Source organism: Colossoma macropomum, unplaced genomic scaffold (genome assembly GCF_904425465.1).
Source record: "Colossoma macropomum unplaced genomic scaffold, Colossoma_macropomum, whole genome shotgun sequence".
Taxonomy (NCBI): Eukaryota; Metazoa; Chordata; class Actinopteri; order Characiformes; family Serrasalmidae; genus Colossoma; species Colossoma macropomum.
The window spans coordinates 19,213,439-19,237,573 of NW_023494797.1; the positions used below are offsets into that span (position 1 = coordinate 19,213,439).

Below are 24,135 nucleotides of genomic sequence, written 5' to 3' on the forward strand. Positions count from 1 at the left end.
GCTGCAGTGGCGCTTTATACGTTCCCCACTATGAAACAAGAGTCAAGAAAGTCCACTCTGCATACAATATTTAGGATTATACAAGACAGAAAGCGTAATTCACATTGAGTCAGAATACACATGACTCCTGGCGCCGGCACCCGACTCCTAACAAACAAACAAGCTAATTTGCAATGCTAACTCAAAAAAACAGCACAGGCCGTGCATGCCACTCTCTGGATTAGGATGGGCGCCGACCCCTCACTTCGCTTGATATTGGGACCGCATTAGGCTGGGCCTGCATATCATTAGAGCTGATTTCAAAGTGCTACGTTGGAGGTTTCGCTAATTCTCTTTTCAGATCTCCTGGCGAATGTGTGGAAGTAGTTTCTCTCCATCACCAGAATACTCAATAGATGATGAAGCTAGGAGGTCGTTGGTGGAGGTCCAGGGGGGAATAGAGAAAGCTTTGACTAAAGGCTAATCATTGAGATAATTAGTCAACTGAGCAAAGCCCATAGAGGACGGCATAGACAGCAGATAGACATCGATTCAGACGGCAGCTTTGGAGATTTCAAATGGGAATTTTTTGCTTTGTAAAAATGTGGGAAATTGGAGTAGTAGATCATTAAAGTCTAAATCAAAGGGAAGCTCAAACAGTTTTACTTTCAGAACAATATCCTGAGCTCTTTGTGCAATTAGAACTCTCGACATAAACTCTTCAAAATAAAAGTTCTTAAACAGATTGGACACATAATTCTAGGAAAAGGCCACAAGGGGTGTACAACTTTCATCCAGGGTGTTGGCAATGGTCTTACAAGCCATAAAAGAGCCACTTTTGGTTCCCTAAAGAACCTTCCACTGGTTAGATCCTTATAGAACCATATGTGTGATTGTAAAGAAGTTATTTTAAGTTTAGAGAACCTACACACATCCTTCTACAGCAGTATGGAAGGTATAGAACATTGTGTGTAAGTTTTACATTAAAGGGTCAACAAGGATTCTGTTCTGATTGATTTTCCTAGAACCGTACATCTAAGCCAAGAACCAATCACATTCTTTAAAAATAGTGCTTCACCACTTTCTTTAAGGAACCACTTTTGATTCACTAAAGAACATAATGTAAAGGTTCTATACAAAGGTAAACGTTCTTCCTATGAACTCAACATGATGTTATGGTTCTTCGTTCAAAAAATAAAGTTCTTCGAACCCACACACCTGCTGATTAGTTCTGTTTGGAAAGTGGTTCTTCTATGGCATCACGCAAAGAACCTTTGTATTTGTAATAGTACTTACACCAATCAGGCATAACATTATGACCACCTCCTTGTTTCTACGCTCATTGTCCATTTTATCAGCTCCACTTACTATATAGGTGCACTTTGTAGTTCTACAGTTACAGACTGTAGTCCATCTGTTTCTCTGCATACTTTGTTAGCCCCCTTTTACCCTGTTCTTCAGTGGTCAGGACCCCCATGGACCCTCACAGAGCAGGTACTATTTGGGTGGTGGATCGTTCTCAGCACTGCAGTAACACTGACGTGGTGGTGGTGTGTTAGTGTGTGTTGTGCTGGTCTGAGTGGATCAGACACAGCAGTGCTGCTGGAGTTTTTAAACACTGTTATGCCTGATCAGTGTACATCATCAACCATGCATGTGGAGGTTCTTTAAACTTTAAAAAGGTTCTTCACCCACTCACACATCTCATTCAACAAATGGTTCTTTGAAGAACCAACCATTAAAAATCCTCATGGGACTAAAAAATAAGTTCTTCAAAGGTACCTTTATATTTCCGAGTTTATACTGTAAATCAGTGTTTCTGACCTTTGTCTTTTCTTCTCTTCTGCTTTCAGCCATCATCAAAGTCGCGCTGGCCGGGATGGATCGAGAGATGAGGGAAGAGTATCTGGTCGTCATTCAAGCAAGAGACATGGGGGGTCACATGGGTGGGATGTCGGGGACCACCACAGTCACCGTAACGTTGACGGATATCAATGATAACCCACCGAAGTTTACAAAAGGTGAACAGAGCCTCTTTCATGAACATAAACCATGAACACTCAAAGAACCCTTTGCGTGATTAAAGGGTTCTTTGCATCGCTAAATCATTGTTCAGGTTAATGGAGAATGTGCTGTAGATGGTACTATATAGAACTTTTTTTTAAAAGGGTTCTATATAGCACCAAAAAGGGCTCTGCTATTGTTATGATGTTAAGCTTTTAACAATAAAAGAACCCTTTATCTGTTTAGAACCATATCAAACTCATTCTCCATCAATGTAAAAAACCATTTAACGATGGAAAGAACCCTTTAATCATGCAAAGGGTTCTTTGAGTGTTAATGGTTCTACATAGAACAATTTTCTTTACTACAGAACCCTTGAAGAACAACTTTTTTTTTAAGTGTGTACAGTTGAGAAGTTTGGAATCAGTATTTACAAAAGTAATTTGGATGCAGATAAATATAAAACTAATTTGAATATGCAAATTTTATTTACAAGTTTCAGATAATTAAGTCATTGATGTCCTGTCATTGAAACAGTACTGTACAGCAGTCAGAGACCACCATAGTTCTGAATAGACTAGACATAGATTGGATATATGGAGATAAGTAGGAGGAAACTTACAGGAAAATAAGCGAAAAAATCAAGAATTTCCAAAACTAGGATACAAAGATAAAGAAAAGATGGGGCTCCTAACAACCATGAAGATAAACAGCGCTTAAAGCTTTCATCTTTGAGAGAGAGGAGAAAGTCAAACTCAAAGATCAGCAGGATTTTAGAGACAGTAGTGATGACATCATGAATACTTACGTAACTTTACGTAATGTTCTGTATCCTTAAATAGCTTTACATACCTACACTTTAATATATGCCATAATAAGAGTATTATTAAGTATATTACAGTGTTTGTATTGCATTCCACCAGTTGATTATCTACAGTATAACTCTTTTTGTCCTGTCTGTTTTAAATGTTATTCTTTTGTGCTGCAGGCTTGTACGAGTTCACCATCCCAGAAGACCTCGGCATCGGGAAACCTGGTGGAAAAGTGAAAGCGAACGACCGGGACACCGGGGAAAATGCCAAATCAACATATAGAATCATAGGAGGGGACGAGAGGGATATGTTTGAGATCATCACTGACACTCAGACTCAGGAGGGAGTCCTCACACTGAAAAAGGTGAGACGACAAAGGAAAGCTAAAAAACCCCCAAACCCTTCTCTAGTAGCTCCATCTTGTTGGTGTACAGTTTGATCTGTTGATGCACAGGTTGATTTAGTCATCTTGTAGTCCTTCATCAGTGGTCAGCATCTGACCACAGAGCTGCTCTTAGCAGTGACTATGACATGTGAAGAACAAGGTAGGCGTTTCTAATAAAGTGGCCAGTTATTGGAAGAACAAGGTAGGTGTTTCTAATAAAGTGGCCAATGAGTGGAAGTGCAAGGTAGGTGTTTCTAATAAAGTGGCCAGTGAGTGGAAACACAAGGTGGGTGTTTCTAATAAAGTGGCCAGTGAGTAGAAGCACAAGGTAGGTGTTTCTAATAAAGTGGCCAGTGAGTGGAAGTAGAAGGTAGATGCTTCTAATAAAGTGACCAGTTAGTGGAAGCACAAGGTAGGTGTTTCTAATAAAGTGCCCACTTCGTGAAAGTAGAAGGTAGATGCTTCTAATAAAGTGGCCAGTTAGTGGAAGCACAAGGTAGGGGTTTCTAATAAAATGGCCAGTTAGTGGAAGTACAAGGTAGGTGTTTCTAATAAAGTGGCCAGTTAGTGGAAGCACAAGGTAGGTGTTTCTAATAAAGTGGCCAGTGAGTGGAAGCACAAGGTAGGTGTTTCTAATAAAGTGGCCACTTCGTGGAAGTAGAAGGTAGATGCTTCTAATAAAGTGGCCAGTTAGTGGAAGCACAAGGTAGGGGTTTCTAATAAAATGGCCAGTTAGTGGAAGTACAAGTTAGGTGTTTCTAATAAAGTGGCCAGTTAGTGGAAGTAGAAGGTAGGTTACCCCACTTACTGTGGGGTAGGTTATCTTGCGCTCTATTGAACTTATTCCAGACTTCAGTGGATTGTTTATTGAATGACCTGGTTCTTCGAGAATCACTGAAAATGGTTTGTTATACGGTCCTATGAGGCCCCTCTTAATTATTGGATGCGACAGAGGGAGGGGGCTGATAAACTGCAGCACAGTTTATCAAATAGTGACCTTGAGTATGACCTTGACTTTCTGAAACACCCTTAAAAGTTACGTGAAAGTGTATCTTATCGTAAACAAATCCCGCAACTTTTGTTGTAGAGTCCAGGTGTGCGTAGGTTTGGAGATTTCTATAGCGGTACACCCCTGACTTGCTTATGTTCTGGTTCTCAACCCTTGCATCGGTGCATGGATTTGCATATGGAATAGCCATTGTATGCAAATGGGGAGGCCTTCACTGAGGCTCAGAGTACAATGAAGCACTCTTATCTCCCAAGGACATCTACAGTGCAAGTGTTAAACCACAACACTCTGCATACTGTGTGTGAAAATAACATGACTAAAACATTGGATGTTTTATTGAACACAGTCTCTGCTCTTAGATGTTCAAGTTTAAATAAATTGTGTGTGGAGATGTTTTTCTCACACATTTCGAATGTAATCACAGGTTGAAGTTTGATGTTTTGACAAAATCCGGCATGAATTCTGACAAGTCCATTAGGATCGTTTGTATTGACGAAGTGTTGCCAGAGGAATATATACCTTTCAGGAAGTGAGCGGAGTTTGATTTGATGTAGGTCAATGTCAGTGAAATTTTACACACTTCTATTCTGGCGGAGAACAAAATCGCTGAGAGATAAGCTCCTCTTTGAAAAAACAAACACAAACCGAACAAAGAAAAACAGGCAAGGTCAGAGAAAGAGACAAAACGAAAAGGCTTCTTTTTGCCGAAAGTTTTGTGTCTACAGCTGAATATGAAACAGAAAGGCTGTTATTCTCCATCGTCTCATCCCACTGCTCTTGGCCTGGAATCTGTTGCCTGCATCGCTAATAGTATGATGGATGGCGCCGCATGACAAAAACAGGCAATCAACAGCCTCCTCTCCGTCACCTGTGCACCTCCAGACGGTGCTGGGGTTCAGAAGAGCCGAGTGTGCGAGCGGAGAACATAACCTTTATTTTCCCTCCCTATTTAGCATCCACCACTGTGTGCTAACATCCGTTTTCCATGGCACCTTGTTGGCTAGGAAGAAAAGTGTTAGCTATAATGTTTAAGCGAGTAAAAGGTTAAATGGGTGTATTTGACCACCGAACCTTCATCTAATAAATAAAAAAGAGATACTGGTGGGCTACATCCTTTGAAATGGTAAGAATAGTTGTTTGACTTGGACGTATCAAGCGAGTTATTCACTCAACCTAGTGAGAAACTGTGAATAACTTGTAAGTGTACAACCCCATTTCCAAACAAAGTTGGGAAGCTGTGCAAACTGTAAATAAAAATAGAAATCAATGATGTGCAAATCATTTAAACCCTATAGTTAATTGAAAAAGACTACACAGCAAATGTGGAAACTGAGAAGTGTTATTGTTTTTTGAAAAATATATACCTATTTTGAATTTAATCCCAGCATGTTTCAAAAAAGTTGAAAGTTAGAGTCATCTCTTCTTTTATCAACAGTCTGGAAGTGTTTGGGAACTGAACAAATTCAGAATGGGCATATATTTAATTGAAAAACAATAGTAGAATTTCATAGTTTCAACATTTGATATGTTGTTTTGTACTATATTCAATCATATATAGGGTTTATATAGAGTCTGTTCTACAGGTTCTCATTAGGCTGAATGAATAACCGACTCTAAATGTAGATATTGTGATATAAACTGAGTCTATTCTACAGTTTCTCATTAGGCTGAATGAATAACCGACTCTAAATGTAGGTATTGTGATATAAACTGAGTCTGTTCTACAGTTTCTCATTAGGCTGAATGAATAACCGACTCTAAATGTAGGTATTGTGATATAAACTGAGTCTGTTCTACAGTTTCTCACTAGGCTGAATGAATAACCGACTCTAAATGTAGGTATTGTGATATAAACTGAGTCTGTTCTACAGTTTCTCATTAGGCTGAATGGGATTTTTCATCAGTGTTCTAAACATTTTTCCAACCTAACAATAGCAGCTGCGAAAGAGTAGACAGATGGACAGATCAATGTTTATAGAAGTTTTACATTGTGTGGAGGTTCTAAAATGTTTAAACATGTGTTTCATCCTTGCATGTCTTATTTACAGAATTGATTCTTTTAAGAAATCCTTTGAAAAACATTGTTATGCTGTGAAAAAGCTTTGTTGTTTAAAACTAAATAGCCCGGCTGCCTTAAAATTTAGAGTTCACCAAGCATCAAATATGCGTCAATTGAAGTTCAGTCAAATAATAACACTGAGGCAACACCATATTATTATTATTATTTTTTTTTTTTCACTGGGGAACTAAAGTGTATCCCTCCAAATAACCTTTATCAGCACCTTTATTTTTAATAGAGGTAAATGCTGAGCCCAAATTATCAAAGACTCTTTGTAGCGAGGTTAAACGTATTGATCTGGAGTAGAAGTCCACGGCGGTGGTGGAGTTCGGCTTTGTTGTTGAGGGGTTTGTGTGTGTGTGTGTGTGTGTGTGTGTGTGTGCTTTCATCTTCCCCCATCGCCACCCCCCCTCAGGCTAGTATGGGGGTGGCTGAGAGGGCCGAGCTACTTCCCCCCGCCGATCTTTGATGTCTCTAAATATTCCCCCCGTATTCACACACTCTAAAAACCTATGCTGGGTACGAGAGGGGATGCGTGGTGTTCAGCAAACAGCGCTGCAGGCCATGAGCATCAAACCGCGAAGACCAAAAAAAGTGGTGGGAGCAGGCTAGCTAATGCAAGTCAGCCTCCACACTCTCCACACAGCAGCTAGCTAGCAGCCAGACACTTCAGCTGCATCCGCACAGCCAATATGAAAAGTGAATCGTGGCGATGGAGGTCAAGTGACAGCCGTATTTAGCCCCCACAGAACAATGAGTAATGAAATAGCGCTGCGAACGGGCATCAAGTACGGCTGACTCGGTGTACGGGATCAAATGGCATGCATTATTATTGAAGGAGGGGGGGTGACGATGTTACATTTCCAAGCGGAATTGCTCCATAAAGAACAGGAGCTTGTTGAAACCCTCCAAACTGTGCTAATCTGCATGATCAAGCACCCCCCCCCACTATACCAAACATAATAAGATATTCTTAGTCATCAGTTTTAGAGGTATGAAGAAAAGGGGAAAGTCTGAAAGGGAACAAAACTGCTGCGTAGCTGAGTGTGTGCAAATTTTTTAGTGAACCAAACTTCCTTTTTTTTTTCTTTTGAAAGGCCAGTATCAGGGTGTAAAGGTATTGGTTTATCAGCTGGGTGAAAAATCAAACATACACAATTTCCCAATTACTCCAAATGTAGCTGATCAGGCAGTTCACGTTTGGTTCTTGGAGCTTCTGTGCTCCAAGTTTCTGTGCAGGTCCATTTTTTGTTCATCGAGCCACAAACAAAGTAAATATTCTGTCGAAGGTACAACACTGGTTTTAAGTTCTGATTGTGAACCTTAAATAAGTTTTTCCAGGTGAAAAGTTCGTATTTGTACCTTTTCATAACCGAATGTTTTAAAACAGAACAGTAAAATAAAAGCCTGGAGACGAGACGGGGTGTGTGGAGTCAGTACAGCTTAGAACATATCATTTCAGTGGATTATGGTTCAGTTATGTTCCCTGACTAAAGGTACTGAGATGGAGCCTTGAGGGTCCCACCCCAGTGGCAGTTTAGTACCATTATTTCTGAAAGTGAATTACAAGTATTGAAAGCATGTACCTTAGCAATTACCATGGTGCTAACTGCATGGTTAAATCATGACACACTTGCAAAGGAAGCTTACATGGACTAAATGTAGGATTCAACGAGCCTACAAACTGTGCTGACATGATTTCATAGATAACAATGAGTCACAAACCACATAATCAAGTCTACTTAACAACTCAACACAGTTTAAGGCACATTTTAGATGACTTAGGCCTCCATTTTGCACAACATGAACTGGTATCTATACATTTTGAATGCCTGTTGTAGCTCCAGTGCAGAACTAAAGAAGCAGACATCACACGTCTTCACACAATGATTTCTAGTGATTGTGGTAGTTGTAGTCCTTTGGGTAATCCGAGCATTGTGGAACAAATTAAAGTCTTTGTAAACAAAAGTTTTTCTGAAGTACAAAGTTCCCAAAAGTTGTTGAATTTGGGGCTGTACTGTTGTATGCAAAGCCAGCAGCAATTTAAGATTTTATAGTTTGCCTGTTAGGTACTACAAGGGGGCTACACACCTGAGATTATCACTCACCTTTGCATCTGTGTGACAGTAAACATTATCTGATTTGATTTGCTGATAAAAAGTACCTTCTGCTATGCCTAGTGCAATTTCTATATTTAGCCTGCATCCTGTATAGAATGAAATGATTCAATTAAAAATCACATATTATAAAACACAGCCTCACTTGTTTTGAAATATATGACTGCAACTACATGTAAAGCTTTTTGAGCTCCTGCTGGTGTGGGTTTCCTCTCTTTCTATGATTGCAGAAAAGCTAATGTTGCCCTGTTGATGGGAATCTGAAATAAATTCAAAATATTTCACCAAAACCTTCTTTTTTTCCATATTTAAAATGACAGATGGTCCCACTTTTTGGATTTAATACTTTTTAAAAGTGTTTTTACCTCATTTCTACCTCAATGCCACAACTTTTTTAATTGGGCTACGAGATTTGCAACTTTTATCACCAGAACTACCAGCTCAAAGACGTTTACATTCAGCCCTGCTTTAAGATAAATGGAAAATGAAAATTGTTGAGATTTTTCATCAGAATGTTGCTTTAAATTGTACTTCGTCACAGCATGAGTTTATGTTAGCATGTTAGCAAACCGGTTCATTTCAGCAGGTGCCCCAGTGCTCACACTCCGCATAAAGGCAGTGGAGGAAGAGGGAGCTTAATAAAATTAAATGCTTCCTAAGGCGTCCTGGACTGTGACAGACGAGGGCTGGAGGGGCACCCCCCCCGCCCCCCCCTCCACACACACACCCCCACTCACACACACTGGCCCTGCTGCCTGCCACACCGACATCAAAGCTCCGGTTGGTAGAGGGACTCCAGCTGCTCTCCTGTCCCAGCTGGCCTTCGCTCGGCCCGGCTCCAGCATCCACTGACCTCCCCGCTGGGAGCCTGGGCCTATTTTAAAACATAAGCACACACTGTAAATTCTTCATTGTGCTATGGCCACTAATTTCCACTGCCAGGCCCTCTGTGCTGTGTCCTGCTGCAGCCGGCCTGAAGTTTCCACTATAAATCCTGCTTATGGAGCACAGCGGTGACTCTCAGGGCTTGGATGTATGGGTCCAGCAAGACCCTTTAAAGGGCCCATACCTCAAATTTTTCATTGTAGTAATTATTTATTTTCCTTGATGACATTTGTGTGGATTTCTGTTTAAAAAACAGTTGTAATTCATTTAAACATGACCATTTTCAATCCCTTACAGTTGTTACTGTGTCTTTAAGACTGATATATGTAAATGACCTCTATTCAGATTGGCTGCCCAGTAACGTCCTTCATTTTTTATTGTGGAAAAGCAGACCTGTCTGAACACCCTCACTGTCAAATGGGCGGAATGGGTGCATATATGTAAATATATTAAATCAAAATGGACTCTTTTTGCAGCTTAGTTCTCATATACAGACTGAATGTTTAGACATTTTTACACACATCAGACACTTTTTCCACCAAATTTCAGCGTGTGAGGTGTAAACAGAGTGATTTAGAGTGGTTTGATGTGAAATGGTTCAGATGTCTTTACAGTGGTGGTGATAGGAACCAGGGGTCGCCATGACTACAACACAAATATTGACATTTTATTTACTATCCAAAACCACCAGTGAACCTACACGAGTCTTCTGAGCTTATATGGAATGTTGATGATGGTAAACAGTTCAAAATCTGAAATAATATTTTTTCTTCAGGGACTATTTTGCCTATCTTGCATGTTTCCCTCCACCAGCACTGTGAGCAAATTCAACTCTGTAAGCTTCTCTTGAACAGAGCATTTTACACCAAACCAATCTGAATGAATTTGTTTACATTTTGATTTTGAATGATTTTGTTTACTTACCTCTGATTCTAAATTAACTTTAAAAATGGAAACATTTTATTTAAAAAAAAATGCATATTGGGGGTTTATTAAGGTCTCATTCTTCGTTAAGTAAAGCCCAAATTAAACACTTGTATTTTTTTTTTCCATTATGTATTTAGCTTTATTCATTATGACCTGCATTCATACATAATTGGAAGTCTGTCATGTGAAAATCTCCAACAATTGCATTTTGAGTTGTAAAAATGCAGTAACCTTGTTTTGTAAATTATTGAGCATGAATTGTCACCTAAATTCATATTTTTGGTGTATAATTTGCACAATTTGATTCCTCTAGGTTCTAAATAGTGTCATGTTTATTAATTTATTGCAGTTTATTACTTTGGAGCTAAAAAGACTAATATTTTAGGATGTGTTCCAGATTCTAGAGTGCAGTTTTAGCCACTGAACTCTTGTATGGGACTCATACACATGATCACATACATATTAGTGAAGCACTTTTTAGCCTCCAATTTTTAATAACCAAAACTGCACTTTAGAATATGGAACACAGTTATTATTGACTTAATAAACTCTTATTAGCTCTAAAATAATAATCTGCAGTAGTCACATGACATTATCTAGAACCTCTAGTAAAATAAATCTAATATTATACAAGTTTTACAATTTTATCATGATTCATGCTCAGTAATTTGAATGACAAGTCCTTAACCAAGTGTTTATTGCTAGTTATTACAACTAATAATGCAATTATTATTAATAAAGCTTAATACATAGTTAGTAAACCATTTAGAACCAGTGATACATAACATGTCCCTTAACATTTAGACTTCTAGGGTTATTCTTGTCCTCTTGCTAGCATATTTAAACATAATCACATATTTAATTCCATAGGTACATAATTAATTATTTAAATGCAGTTTACATTTAGATTGTTTGAGTCTGCATTTTAAAATATTTGTATTTTGTTTTGATGTCAAACAAAAATATAGTCTAGAGTTCTGTTGTGTTGCAATAATAATGCAATTATTAGTGATTTTCATATAACCAATTTTGTACTAATGCAGGTCATAATGAATAAAGCTTAACATATAGTGAGGAAACCATTTGGATGGGTCTAATTTGGGCTTTACTGATCTAACAAAGTCCAAGTACAAATGTGCATTCCTTAAAATAAATTGATGGTAATTTCAAAGCCACCAGGTTACTTATTTTCTAATTAAAGCGCAAAATCATTTTTACAGTGAATCTCTGCAAAGTAAAATACACTGCAAACTCTTCTTTGTGCTGTAGGCACCCATTTCCTTTCCACTGAGCTTTGGCTGGAGTTATTTTTCACTATAAATCCTGCTTGTTGAGCACAGCAGTGACTCAGCCCATTTTTTCCAGCATCCAGTAGGTGATGCTGAATATGAAGGAGTCAGTCGGAGGATAAAACTGTGACATTTTTACACGCTGCAAATACAGAGAGGTAGAACTCGTAAAAAAACGAACCCTGATCTCCTTCTGTAACTCAAACTCCTGCTGAAGTAAAGCGCATCACAGCAGCAGTGTGGATTTGTTTTCGTGCCCTTTTCTCTCACAGCGAAATCTCAAATATTCATCCAGTCGTACAAATCATTCCCCAAATTGCTTTTACCTGATACTTCAATAATATTCCTCCTCTGGATCACTGCCCCGGAGAATACATTAACCACGTTAACGTCATGGTATTGTAGGCCGGGATAATTTTGTTTCGCAGAAAACACAAACATACAAATTATATTTTTCATGATTGCTTAACAATTTGCAATGCAATCGTTGTGATTCCATTAGATTAACCTTATTTGCAGGCTCATCTAAATCCCAAACAGATGCTGTCTCACAGCACAAATTAATAACACTTCCAGCGCTTCAGGTGAGAGCGCGGTTATTGCCACTAAATAACATTTTTTTTTCTTTTCTTTTTTTTTGTTTCTCATGTTATTGTGTTTCGCAGCGCTGCCTTCCTCATCTGTTGTTGTTGTGTATTGTTGTTAGGCCCTGCCGGAGCGCACGGACCTGCAAACTCCGCACGCTTTCATCCATCACTGCTGGGCGCATTTGTCCTTGCTGCTGTGGTCATTAGTAAAAGATATTTATCTCTTTCACTTCTCACAGGCTTTGGACTTCGAGAGCAAAAAATATTACAATCTGACTGTGGTGGCTACAAACGTTCAATCTTCAACGAGCGGCAGCACCTTCATGGACCAAGCGACCATCAAAATCAACGTGGAGGACGCAGACGAGCCGCCCGTCTTTTCAAAGTCCACTTACGTCTTTGATGTCCACGAGAACGCTCCTGTAAACACGATCATTGGAACGGTCACGGCCCGAGATCAAGACGCCTCACGCAGCCTCATCAGGTAAAGAAGCACTTAATAATCCGATAACTGCAGAAAATCTGATTTTGTCAGTTTACATGCACTTGAATGATCAGATAATGGGGAAACTCCAGGTCTACATGAGTCAGACAGTAATCAGGTTTCTGCTTTACAACCAGCCAATAAACTCACAGAAGAAGATGCGATGTAAACGTAATGTAAAATGTAAAACTTCATGACGTGGCTTTTTTTTTAAACATTGCGACACTTTACCTGAAAATATGAACAAACATCATCTAGAAGATGAAGAATATTTGAATCCTTCATTTCGCCAAGCATGTATTTGGTTTCACTCTTACTCTGATTTCTTTCCGTTTTCTCAGTCTGAGCATGTGCGAAAACAGACGGCGGCACCGGAAGTAAGCGAGCGGCGTCGCCGCAAGACGCAACAAAACACTTTTGGAGTGACGCTGCTCGCTTATTTCCGGTGCCGCCGTCTGTTTTCGCACATGCTCAGACTGAGAAAATGGAAAGAAATCAGAGTAAAAGTTTACAGCACTGAGAAATCTGACTAGTGAGCTAAAATTCAGCCTTTTTATCGGATTTCTTAATCAGATTTCTAGACCTTACTCTGATCTAAGAAATCAGAGTTTACATGACCATTTCAATAATCAGATAACTGCAGAAATCCAATTATGATTGGATTATTGAGTGCATGTAAACACACTCACTATTGTAAATGTCAACATTCATAGGAAAGCTCTGGACATTGGGCCTCATTCACCAACAGTTCTTAAGAAGGAATTTCTTCTTAAACCCACTTACGCAGTTTTCACCAAGATTCTGACTCACCAATGTTCTCTTATTTGGGATTTGTTCTTAGGTAAAAACCAAATTTATGAAAAATCTTAGGAAGGTATTGGTGAATGAGTCCCTTTGTTTCTTTCTGCTTAAAAGAAGCAAATTCAAGAATTGAGAATTACCAGTCTGTCCAAAATATTCAAAATGTTGGAATCAGTGTTCTCAATCATATGCTAGTCCACTGCAACATCATTTTAAGCTCAGAATTTATAAAAAAACGAATGTTAGAAATGTTAGAATTGGTGCCCAGAACCACACCTTGAGCTGTAGATCACAGAGAAAGCTGTAGAACATCAAGTTATAGTAGAAAAGAAATATCACAATACCTTGTATTAAAACGTGGTGATGAAATTTGGCAAAAAATATTGTCAGTAGATAATTTAGCATGTTATCGTGTACTATACAATATAACTCCTTGTTTCTTGCTTGAAATCTTGAACCATGTAGTCATGAAACATGTAAAAACACACTTATTAGTGTCTGTAACATTTTAAGGTTTTAAAATTTAACTCCTTAACAAGCCATTGGTCCGTCAGCAGGCCCAAAGTTTTATTACACACTTCTATAACCTAAGAAGAGCTCCACTAGTTTGCATTACAGGCCCTGTAGTAATAAGCCTTCGTATGAAATAAACCTGGAATATTAAGGGGTTACTTTGGTTATTCAGCTGCTTTTTGTAGATGCTCACTTCATTTTCAACTGTGTAACTAAAAATCAAGACAATGCAGCAGAACTTTAAATTTAATGTAACAGATTGTAATATTCTATTAAACCTGGTCCTAAGCCTAACCCTAACCTTAGCACTATTAATAAAGTGTTAAGTTTTACCAGATCAACTATTTAAGCACACAGTCATATGAAAAAATGTAAACACACCCTGTAAACCACTGCTGTCAGAACAAAGCCTCGTATCTCCATTTTTGTTATTTTTCAGGTCTTGACAAAATTTGAAAATGTTTCCCTTTCTATTGTGTGTAAATTTCATGACGAGTGGACCAACAGAAATGGCCCAAAATGACTTGGAAAACAATCTGGTTCCACTGACTTACATTAAACGTGAAGTATGTTTTTCCTTCTCCTGTACAGTGAATATTTTGGAGATATGAGGTTTTATTTCTGACAGCAGTGAAATGTCTTTGTGATGTTCTACATTTTTCTACAGAGAACAAATTTAAAATATGGCATTTTTTTGCAAATAAACACATTTGTTTTGCAAAGTTGAACATATTGGGGGAAAAAAAAATAAGTGATAAATATAAAATTAGCTTTTTTAACTTTTGCACAGGGCCAGATTTTATGTTGTATTTTTTTTTTCCAATATGTTAAATTCAGCAAATACGTAGCAGTTGTGCATTAAAATGTGCAGAAGTGTGTTCTTTGTAGAAGGGTTAGGGATAGTGTTAACTTACACTTAAATTACATGAAATCAAAACAGTAACACTTTCTATGAATGTCACCTTTGTAAGCATCTATAAACACATTCATAACATGTTATAATGCATTCATAAGACATTATAAACATAGCTATGAATATGTATAAAAATGCATTATACATTATAGCCATGTTTATTATGCATTATGAATTGTTAACATAATACATTATAAGTACTGATCATAACAAATTATAAGAGCTCATAAGTTGTATTTGTCCGCTCTAAGTAAAGTGAAGTGTACTGTACTAAAGCCTCCTCCAGTGTTAAGAGTGAGGCTTCAAGTTGAAGTATTTACTGAAGGATTTACTGAAACACTAAAACATTCACAATAAAGCACATTACAGGCTTCAAATGTCAGAGTTTAAACTAGAGCTGCCATCAGTGTTTTACCCAATGTGGGAAAGGTAATGTACACCACCGTTAGCTTGGTATTTGTCTTTACTTTATGCTGTCCAAGCTGGGACTGACTTCTTTGGCACTGACATTATAACATGTTATCAACACTACTTATAATGCATTATATTAACAATTCATAATGTATAATAAACATGGCTATAAAGTGTAATTCAGTATAATTCTTTTTTAGAAATATTTATAACCACGTTTATAATGCCTTATGAATACATTATAACATGTTATAAATGTGTTTATAGATGCTTACAAACGCGACATTCATAGAAAGTGTTACCATCAAAACTCATGACCAAACCTTTTGCATATGAATGTATGTAGAAATTATTAGTAGAGACTATAAAATTAAAGTGTGACAAATTTAAATCTAAGTTATAATTGTATATAAAACTAGAAACTTGTGTTAATATGAACGTGAGAAGTGATTCCAAACTTTTGAACAGTGGTGTACACTGGAATGAATAAACACTGACATTTGCTCATTGTTCATTTGCAGTGTGTGGTTTATGGCCACACAGTACAAATGAGCAAGTCACACAATACACAGTGCAATTAAACAAGACATTGCAGTAAATTACAGTACAATGAGTAAAGCAGAACAACTGACCCAAAGCTCAGTAGCCAGTGCATTCAAGTGAAAACATAGGGAACGGTTTGAGACAGTAAAGACTGTGACTAGTAACGTACAGTGTACAGAGTTGAGTAAATTAATGGTGCAAATTATAACAGCCATAAAAATAGTGCAAGTGAAAGGCAGATCATTACAGACAGCAGGATATTATTCCCACAACTTAATGAACAGTGCTTGAGAGGTAAAACCACATGCATCAGTGGGAAATAGTAGAAATTACTCTTAACGTTCATTAAATTCAAGTAGCATTTACGTGCCGTCTGAACGGTCCTGCGCTTTTATTGGGGTTGATGTGCAGGAAGAGGGCGGCGATGTGGACTTGGGCACAATGAGATTTCCCCTTACGTTCTCCGGATGCATTTCACCCTGAAAAATATCACAAGGGCACCTTGACTATAGGTTACACAGGCAATTTCTCTCTGTCCAGCCTAGCATTTCATTAATTCTCTGGTGACTTGCCGTGTTTCAGGGACAACACTCAACAGGTTGTGTAATTACATGGGGAGCTGGGAGCGGCAGAGAAATCGCAGATTGGTTTCTTTCTTTCTTTCTTTCTTTCTTATTTATTTATTTTGGTCGCTGTGCCCCGGAGTTCATCAGGAGTGCGCATCCTCATGAGTGCTATTTTGTTATTTGTCCATAAAACGTCCCATAAAATGTCTGGGTGTCCTTTAACACGTCGACTTTTAAGGTTATTACTGTCGTCTCGCTGTGCTGTTTAAACATAGCTACATATTTAATTCCATGGATACGTGATTCATTTTTTTAATAAAGTTTACATTTGGATTTTTTAAATCTGCATTTTTGAATTTGATTTGGTTTTTTGTTTTGATCTCAAACAAAAATGTGGCCTAGAGTTCTGACTGTCGTTTTGATCTTCTGTTACAAAATAATTTGCTATTTAATTATGTAGTTACGTACAATTTTGCAGATTTTACATTTAGATTTGTTTAAATCTGCATTTTTGAATCTATTATTTTTTGTTTGTTTTCAAGACAAGTTCATAGCAAAAATGTAGTCTAGAGTTCTTACTATTGTGTCGATCTACTGTTCCAGTATGAGTGACTATTTAATTACATAGGTGCATATTTTTTTTCAGAATATGAACATTTGGATTGTTTGAATCTCCGCTTTTGAATTTCTTTTGTTTTGATGTCAAGACAAACTCATAAAACATGCAAACATTTCATCAAGAGTTCTTACTGTTTCTTATAATTGCTCATAAAATTACAAAATCTAAATATGCACTTTTCACCCTTTTCTTTTAGTTTTTGTGCCAAAAACAAATCACAGAAATGCAGTCTAGAGGCTTTACTTTTGTTTTGATATATTATGAAAAATACAATTTAGATAGTACAGCAAAACAACAGTAATACATATCTACATATGTAATTACATAGTTATGTAAGTGATTATTTACATTAGATTCACATTTAGCTGATCTGAAATTATACCTTCTCTTTGTTCATTTTGTTCTGAGAACAAACAAGATAAAATAACATGAGAGTTCTGATTGATTGTCATTGTCTATTTAAATATAATTACATATTTAATTGCATAGGCGCTGGTATTGGTAATTCATTAGATTCACGTTCTGTATCAATTGCACCTCATCAGTTTTGTTTGTTTGTTTGTTTTGATGTCAAAAAATGACAAAAACAAAACAAAATACAAAGGACGGTCTTTCTTCTCTCCAAACAACTGTACACGCAACAAAAACTTTTCAACGAATTCAAATCATAATTAAATATCTCCTCTTCGATGCACAAGCACCAATGTGGTATAGATTAGGAAAGACAAAAAAGTATGGAAAAATAATTCCATAAAATTGCAGCACGCTTTTGTTCTGGTGCTGAGTGTTGACGTCTAAGGGCTGGTGGCTCGCAGACTGAAGGATCTGGCCTGTTTGTATTGCTTTCTTATTTTCATGGTTAGTGCTGTGTGTAATAATCTGAGATGCACTTCATTTCTGCTGGAGTGAGTCTTTGAGAGTGACTTAAACAGCCATCATAAACGGGCCTGCATTGATCGGCTGGAGGAGTAGATTGAAAGTCCGGGCGTGCTGCCTCCAGTGTAATGATATATTTCAGTAGTTTTTTGTTTGCTTGTTTGCATTCTGTGCCTGGAAAGCAAAACAGCTTAGACTGTGGTGAGCTATCACCGTGGTTTCTGACGCCGTATGATGTGCTGTTATATGTAAAATAGACAAAAAAAAATGGACAGAATTCAAGCTTCAGATGCTACGAGTGGGAGAGAAAACTAACACAGGGTCAAATGTACCACAGATATGTTAAAGAGTTAAAGAGGATCCAGTAGAACATGTTTTTGGTCAGCTTCTCATGTTTCGATACAAACATCAGACAAATAATTCTCCAGATTCACTCCGAAAACTGGTTTTGTACCATAAAATCAACTTTTCCATCATAAGTGCTTTTGATTTGTGAGTTGTACAGTATTCACTTTTATATTATTTGAATCCTCTTGGTGGCTGTAATGTAGTGGAGTTTAGAAGCGGATAAACAGCTCACAGTGTCCGTGTTTCCATGCAAAGCATTTCTCCAATCCGATTGAACACATTCCGATAATAGATTAAGACTGAGGTGTTTGTATCTCACTCTACTCAACACTCTGATGAAATTCTCTGTTTACATGCTCACTACAAATAATCCCATCCAGAATTGCGTGCATGAGTAGAGAACCGCTTAGTGTAACGTTACCATGACAACCAGCATCACGTGAGGTCCAGTCAGAGTGAGATGAGCAGCAGTGAGCAGCGCTTGTGTTTTTTGCTTTAAAATGATGTGAGACTCAGGAAAACGTCCTTCGCATGTCCTTATTAAAGAAGGCCGAGAGGAAGACGTCGTGTTCTGAGACACATAAGCTGGACGTCCGTCCCACCGCCGTCTTTTATAGATCAGAGCATAAACTTTGTCTCCTCTGCAGACCAGTTTCTGCTCCGCCATGTTGAACGGTATAAACTCTCACTATGATGCGACAAACATGATCAGAACATACTTAAACTTTGCGATAGGGAATGTAATCAGATACAGGCGTTTACACGGATATTATTCTTCTATTTAACTGATTATTTACAGGATTACCCACCTCGCTATTAGCTGGATTGTTTACGGATTATTAGGCTGCATGTAAATGTGGCTAGTGAGAGCTAGCCAGGCTACAGTACAGCCTCCAAATGGTGGGGGTTAGTTTAACATGGGGGTAGTTTAACAAAAACTAAGACCCCCATAGTAAACAACCATATCCTCCCATATACATTCAAAACTGCTATTTTTGTGGAGTTGGAGAAGCCATTTGAACGTTTTTATTCCTTACTTTGCCACAAACAGAAAACGGACACTTTTAAGATCACGTTTGACCGACAGCCAATGTGGTCAGACTCTGAAGATGAGACGACACTAAATTCCCAAACTGTCAGTTGGTCTGTGTGGAGCTGGAGAACGAACTGCCGGCTGTGCAGCGAGTGGGCGGAGCTCGTTACTCTGACGTAGCAACAAGCTGCTTGTTAAGAAACTATAATTTGGTGAAGAAACTGTGAACATTAAAACATATTAAACGCCGCGTTCACGGCCCAGTTTATTAATTTATTACTTTACGTTTTTCATTTTTTGTTCTATTATTTTCCTTTTTTTTTTGTGGTCAAAATACATTTACCATGTTTTAGCTCCAGTGCTAAAACCTAACACAGCAAATTTCAGACACCAAGCACTTCTTGGCTGATCAACTGTGATTTGGAGATCAGAATTATGGAATTTTTTTTTTTTTTTGTCTTAACTATCAGTTTTGCCTTCAGCTCTGATGATGGTATTTTGTAGACTACCGTACGGTACGTAGAACTCTCTTTTCCACTGTGCTCATGCACCGTTTTTATTTTGCAAGATGAATTACCTCAATCCTGAGGCCATCAAGTAAATTATGTTTGGCAAAAACTACTTGATCAAGCGCATTTCGGCATCAAGAAATATATTATCTCTCCCAATATTTCACAAAAACAACAGCATCCTTAAGTGAATTTCGAGACGTAAAGTGGCAAAGTCACATTTCCCCCCGACTGCCGGGACAGATAATGTCATTTAAAGGTAAAAGGCACTTTGCAAATGGAAGAGCAGAAAAAAAGGCACCGCCACACTAACACATCCTGCTTCCTTCATTTCAGTCCGAGTATAGATTACCTTGTATACCCTGAATCAAATCAATCTCTCTCTCTCTCTCTCTCTCTCTTTCTCCTTTTTTTCCTTCTCTCTCTCTCTCTATCCCTCTCCACCTCCTTCCCTTTACCTCCTCCCCTTTACTTCGCCCTCCATCTCCGCAACAACAAGCCCAAAGCTATACTTAATGCACTGAACCGTAAGACGTTGCAGGTAGATTCCGGCTGCATTTTCGAGATGTATCTCTCTCTTAAAACAGCAGAGACGAGGGCTGTTTTTCAATATGTGCTCTTTTGTGTTCTCGCGTTCAGAGGTGTGTAGTGACTAGTTACCTTCACTCAGTTAAATGTACTTAAGTAAACACCGTTTTCAAAATGCTAAAACTTGTACTTTGCAAGTCTACTCTCCACTCCACTTTCAGTTTCTAATTCTTTTTTTGGTGGGGATTTAATTTCATTCTGTTGTGTTAGTTCAGCTCCTGGGCTGCTTTAGGGTTCATCACTCCCCTCACTTTGAAGGTAGACCTAAACAATCCATACCAAGAAGAATGGAACCTAACAAACTTAATTTCCTATGGTGGTCGATTCTGGACGGACCGCAGTTCTATAGGGGAACTCAGCCTGGCTACCCTATCCAGCTTTTTTCATGGAATTCCTTGATGTTGTCACTCATTTCTGAAGATGAGCCCAAAATTCAAGATGATACATACTGAAAATGGTTAAAATAACTCAAAAATGTTCTTGATCTGTAAAAAGTACCCAGGATAGTAAATATACAACGTGACTATTATTGTTATTTAGCAGCTGGTGGTCAGTCGAATGATGCAGGTATGGTGAGAAAATACTAAATGCTGTATAATAAATCAGTACTCCACTGTAGGTTATTTTCCCACAGCTATGGGTTGTCAGGAAGTGAAGTGAAAGCACTGTAATGCACAGCCTAAAATGAAGTACTGCTTTATAACACTACAGCAAAATTAGTGATGCACCGAAAATGAAAATTCTTGACCAAAGCTGAAACCAGAATTCAGAACAAACTCCTAAAGAAATGCTCCTTATTATATATTCTAGAGCCTTATTATATATTCCAGCATAAACTGCTGGAAACCCCTTTTTAAATATGTGAAGGATGTGGGCCTGGCTTTGGAACTCCTGCCTAGCAGTCTGAAGTTTCTTCAGTGGGGGTGCTATTAGCATGCCAGTCACTTTAGTGTTCATCATTTAGAGAAGAAATAGCCATGAACCCACACCAGCAGGATCTGACCAATGTGTGTTAACAGTAACAACTTAATAATGAGAGGTAAAAAGGTTTTTTCAACAAAAGATGTTGAGTTACTTTGTGTTATTCATGTAATTTGCAATTAAAAAAAATCAGTATTAATCAATTTTAGATCAGTTAATACTAAACAGCATGTAAAGAATGTATAGAACGCAGCTGCAGGGAATAGGGAATAGTGTTTGTATGGCACTGTTTGAACATGTCTGCACTGACTAGTGTAGGAGAGCAAAGAAAATAGTGTTTTTGATCAGCATTTCTCATTTTTATTACCGTTCTAATTATTTTAATGTGTTAGATTTTGGGACTTTATTGTAGATCGATTTAGCCAAAAACAACACAATTTTTCTTTCTCAGTGGCCAAAATTTTACTGTTGATCTGTTTAGCCCAAAATATTGGTCCTTTTTCTTTTCAGTGGCCAAAATTTTACTGTTGATCTGTTTAGCCCAAAATATTGGTCCTTTTTCTTTTCACTGTGAGTCCTAGTCCTTTTTCTTTTCAGTGGCCAAAATTATATTGTTGATCTGTTTAGCCAAAAAATTTTGGTCCTTTTTCTTTTCAGTGGCCAAAATTTTACTGTTGATCTGTTTAGTCAAAAAATGTGGTGCTTTTTCATTTTCAGTGGACAAAAGTTTGGTCTATCCCTAAAATAAATACAATATGATGAAAAAATGCCAATATTCAAATAATAATAATAATAATAATAATAATAATAATAATAATAATAATAATAATAATAATAGTTTTTCCTCCAAGCACTGTAGTTCCTAAACAGTAGGCAAGCAAAAGGTGCTTAAAGACAATTCCACCAAGATGACAAAATGATTTGTAGTAATTGGCTTGTCTTAATACAGACTTTAATTGTGTTATATATGAATATTGAGTACAGTAATATGAATGCAGCTTAGCTAATCAGATTTTAGAACTGGACTCATCCATTTTAAAATATCAGGTATGCTAATTGCATATCTCAAATGCTAAATGGGTTCGATCTTGACATTCTTGATATTGAGAAACAGTCCGAGTTCTAAGTCTGCTCTCAGTGTGGGTGTTTGTCTGCTCTGAAGCTGATCAGCAGAGCTTGTTTAACCTCTCCTGACAGGAGTCCCTCCGGCCCCGCTTTGTGTCTTGTCACCTGACATGGAGCATATGCAACGCAAGGTGACTGGTCTTGTTAGAGGTTGCTCCAAATTGATGTACACCACCAATGCCATGCACACTCGGCAGCGACATTTAATTTTTGTCATGTCCCCTCCATAACATTTGCATCTGCACAGTTGCTGAGTGCAGCCTATTGGACTGCGGCGTCGCGCGCTGGAATAAACCGTGCATCTGTGACCCTCCCCGTGGAACAACTGACCTAATAACAAAGAGGCAAATGGTGCACGCTGCACACTTTATTCTGTTCTATTTCTGCAAAGCAAAGAACTACAGAAAAGTCTACATTTAAATGCCACATGCAACAGAATCACTAACAATACTGTACGATTAGATTTGGGCACATTTTCAGCTTGTATTTGTTTTGTTTTCAACACAGCAATGACCATTTGCAATGGGGAGAGAGTAGAATTTGTGAAGTAAAATAAGAAAAAAAAATAATAATAATGCAAATTCTTCTTTTTATTGGATTATACAGCACTTTAGTCACCATCTGTTGATTTAACCCTTAAATGCCATTTCTATTACTTATAAATAGCTCAACTAGTTGGTATTAAAGTCCTTGTATTTATTGAATAATAAGCCTTAGTATGTAATAAGCCTGAGATATTAAGAGTTATTTGTGGACTAAAATGCATAACAGAAAATTGCTGATATTTAGTGGAACCCATCCTTCCATCTTCTTGTGCCACTGGCCCCAAAATGGAATAGGTTCACTTTCATTTCAACAGTTGGCAAGGTGTTCTTTACATCAAATGCTGCTCTTTTTTTCCCTCAAACTTACACTATATGGTTAAATGGTATGTGGACACCTGGGCATTAACATGGAGTTGCCCCCCCCTTTGCGGCTAGAACAGCCTCTACTCTTCTGGGAAGCTTTTCACAAGATTTTGGAGAGAGTCTGTGGGAATTTGTGCCCTTTCAGTCAAAAGAGCATTTGTGAGGTCAGACACTGATGTTGGACGAGAGGGCCTGGCTCACAATCAACGTTCCAGTTCATCCCAAAGGTGTTCAGTGGGGTTGAGGTCAGGACTGTGTGAGGCCACTGGAGTTCCTCCACACCAAACTGGTCATTCCATGTCTTTATGGAGCTGCTTTGTGCACAGGGGCTCAGTCATGCTGGAACAGGAAAGGCTCTTCCCCGAACTGCTGACACAAAGCTGGAAGCAGATAATTGTGTAAAATATCTTTGTGCTGCAGCATCAACATCACCCTTCACTGGAACTAAAGGGCCCAAACCCTGAAAAACAGCCCAGCCCATCATCTCTTCTCCACCAAACTTTACTGTTGGCACTGTGAACACTATCTAAACACTCTCCTGGCGTCCGTCACAACCAGATTGTCAGTCAAACTGCCAGATTCATCACTCCAGAGTGCCATAGTTTACATTAATGAGATATTCAGTACAATCCATTCTACTGCCCATGTTTCTCTACGGCTGCTTGACTTGACACACCTGTTAGTGGGTGTGGCTGAAAAACCAAAAATTGATATGTCCATATATTTTTGGCCATATATTGTACCTTTGGTGACTGTGATTCCAAAATGCCTTTGGCTTATCTAGATGTTGCCTCCCACTGTTTTTTTTTAGGCATTGATTAGCTTCATTTTCAGATCAGCCAGCTGCTTATAAGAGCACATGGTTGTTGAGAGTTGCCCAAGATTTGATGAGTCAGAGAATTTATTACACTCTGGAATCATCAT

The 24,135-nt window shown here is 38.1% G+C and overlaps 1 protein-coding gene across 1 annotated transcript in view; it reads left to right on the plus strand.

Moving 5' to 3' along the window:
* Positions 1–24,135, plus strand: part of cdh8 (cadherin 8) — a 214,747-nt gene that overhangs the window by 160,584 nt on the left and 30,028 nt on the right. The window contains exons 5-7 of the mRNA XM_036584468.1: positions 1,833–2,000; positions 2,972–3,159; positions 12,293–12,537. Of these exons, the coding sequence (XP_036440361.1) occupies positions 1,833–2,000; positions 2,972–3,159; positions 12,293–12,537 (601 nt within the window). The remainder of the gene's footprint in view (positions 1–1,832; positions 2,001–2,971; positions 3,160–12,292; positions 12,538–24,135) is intronic.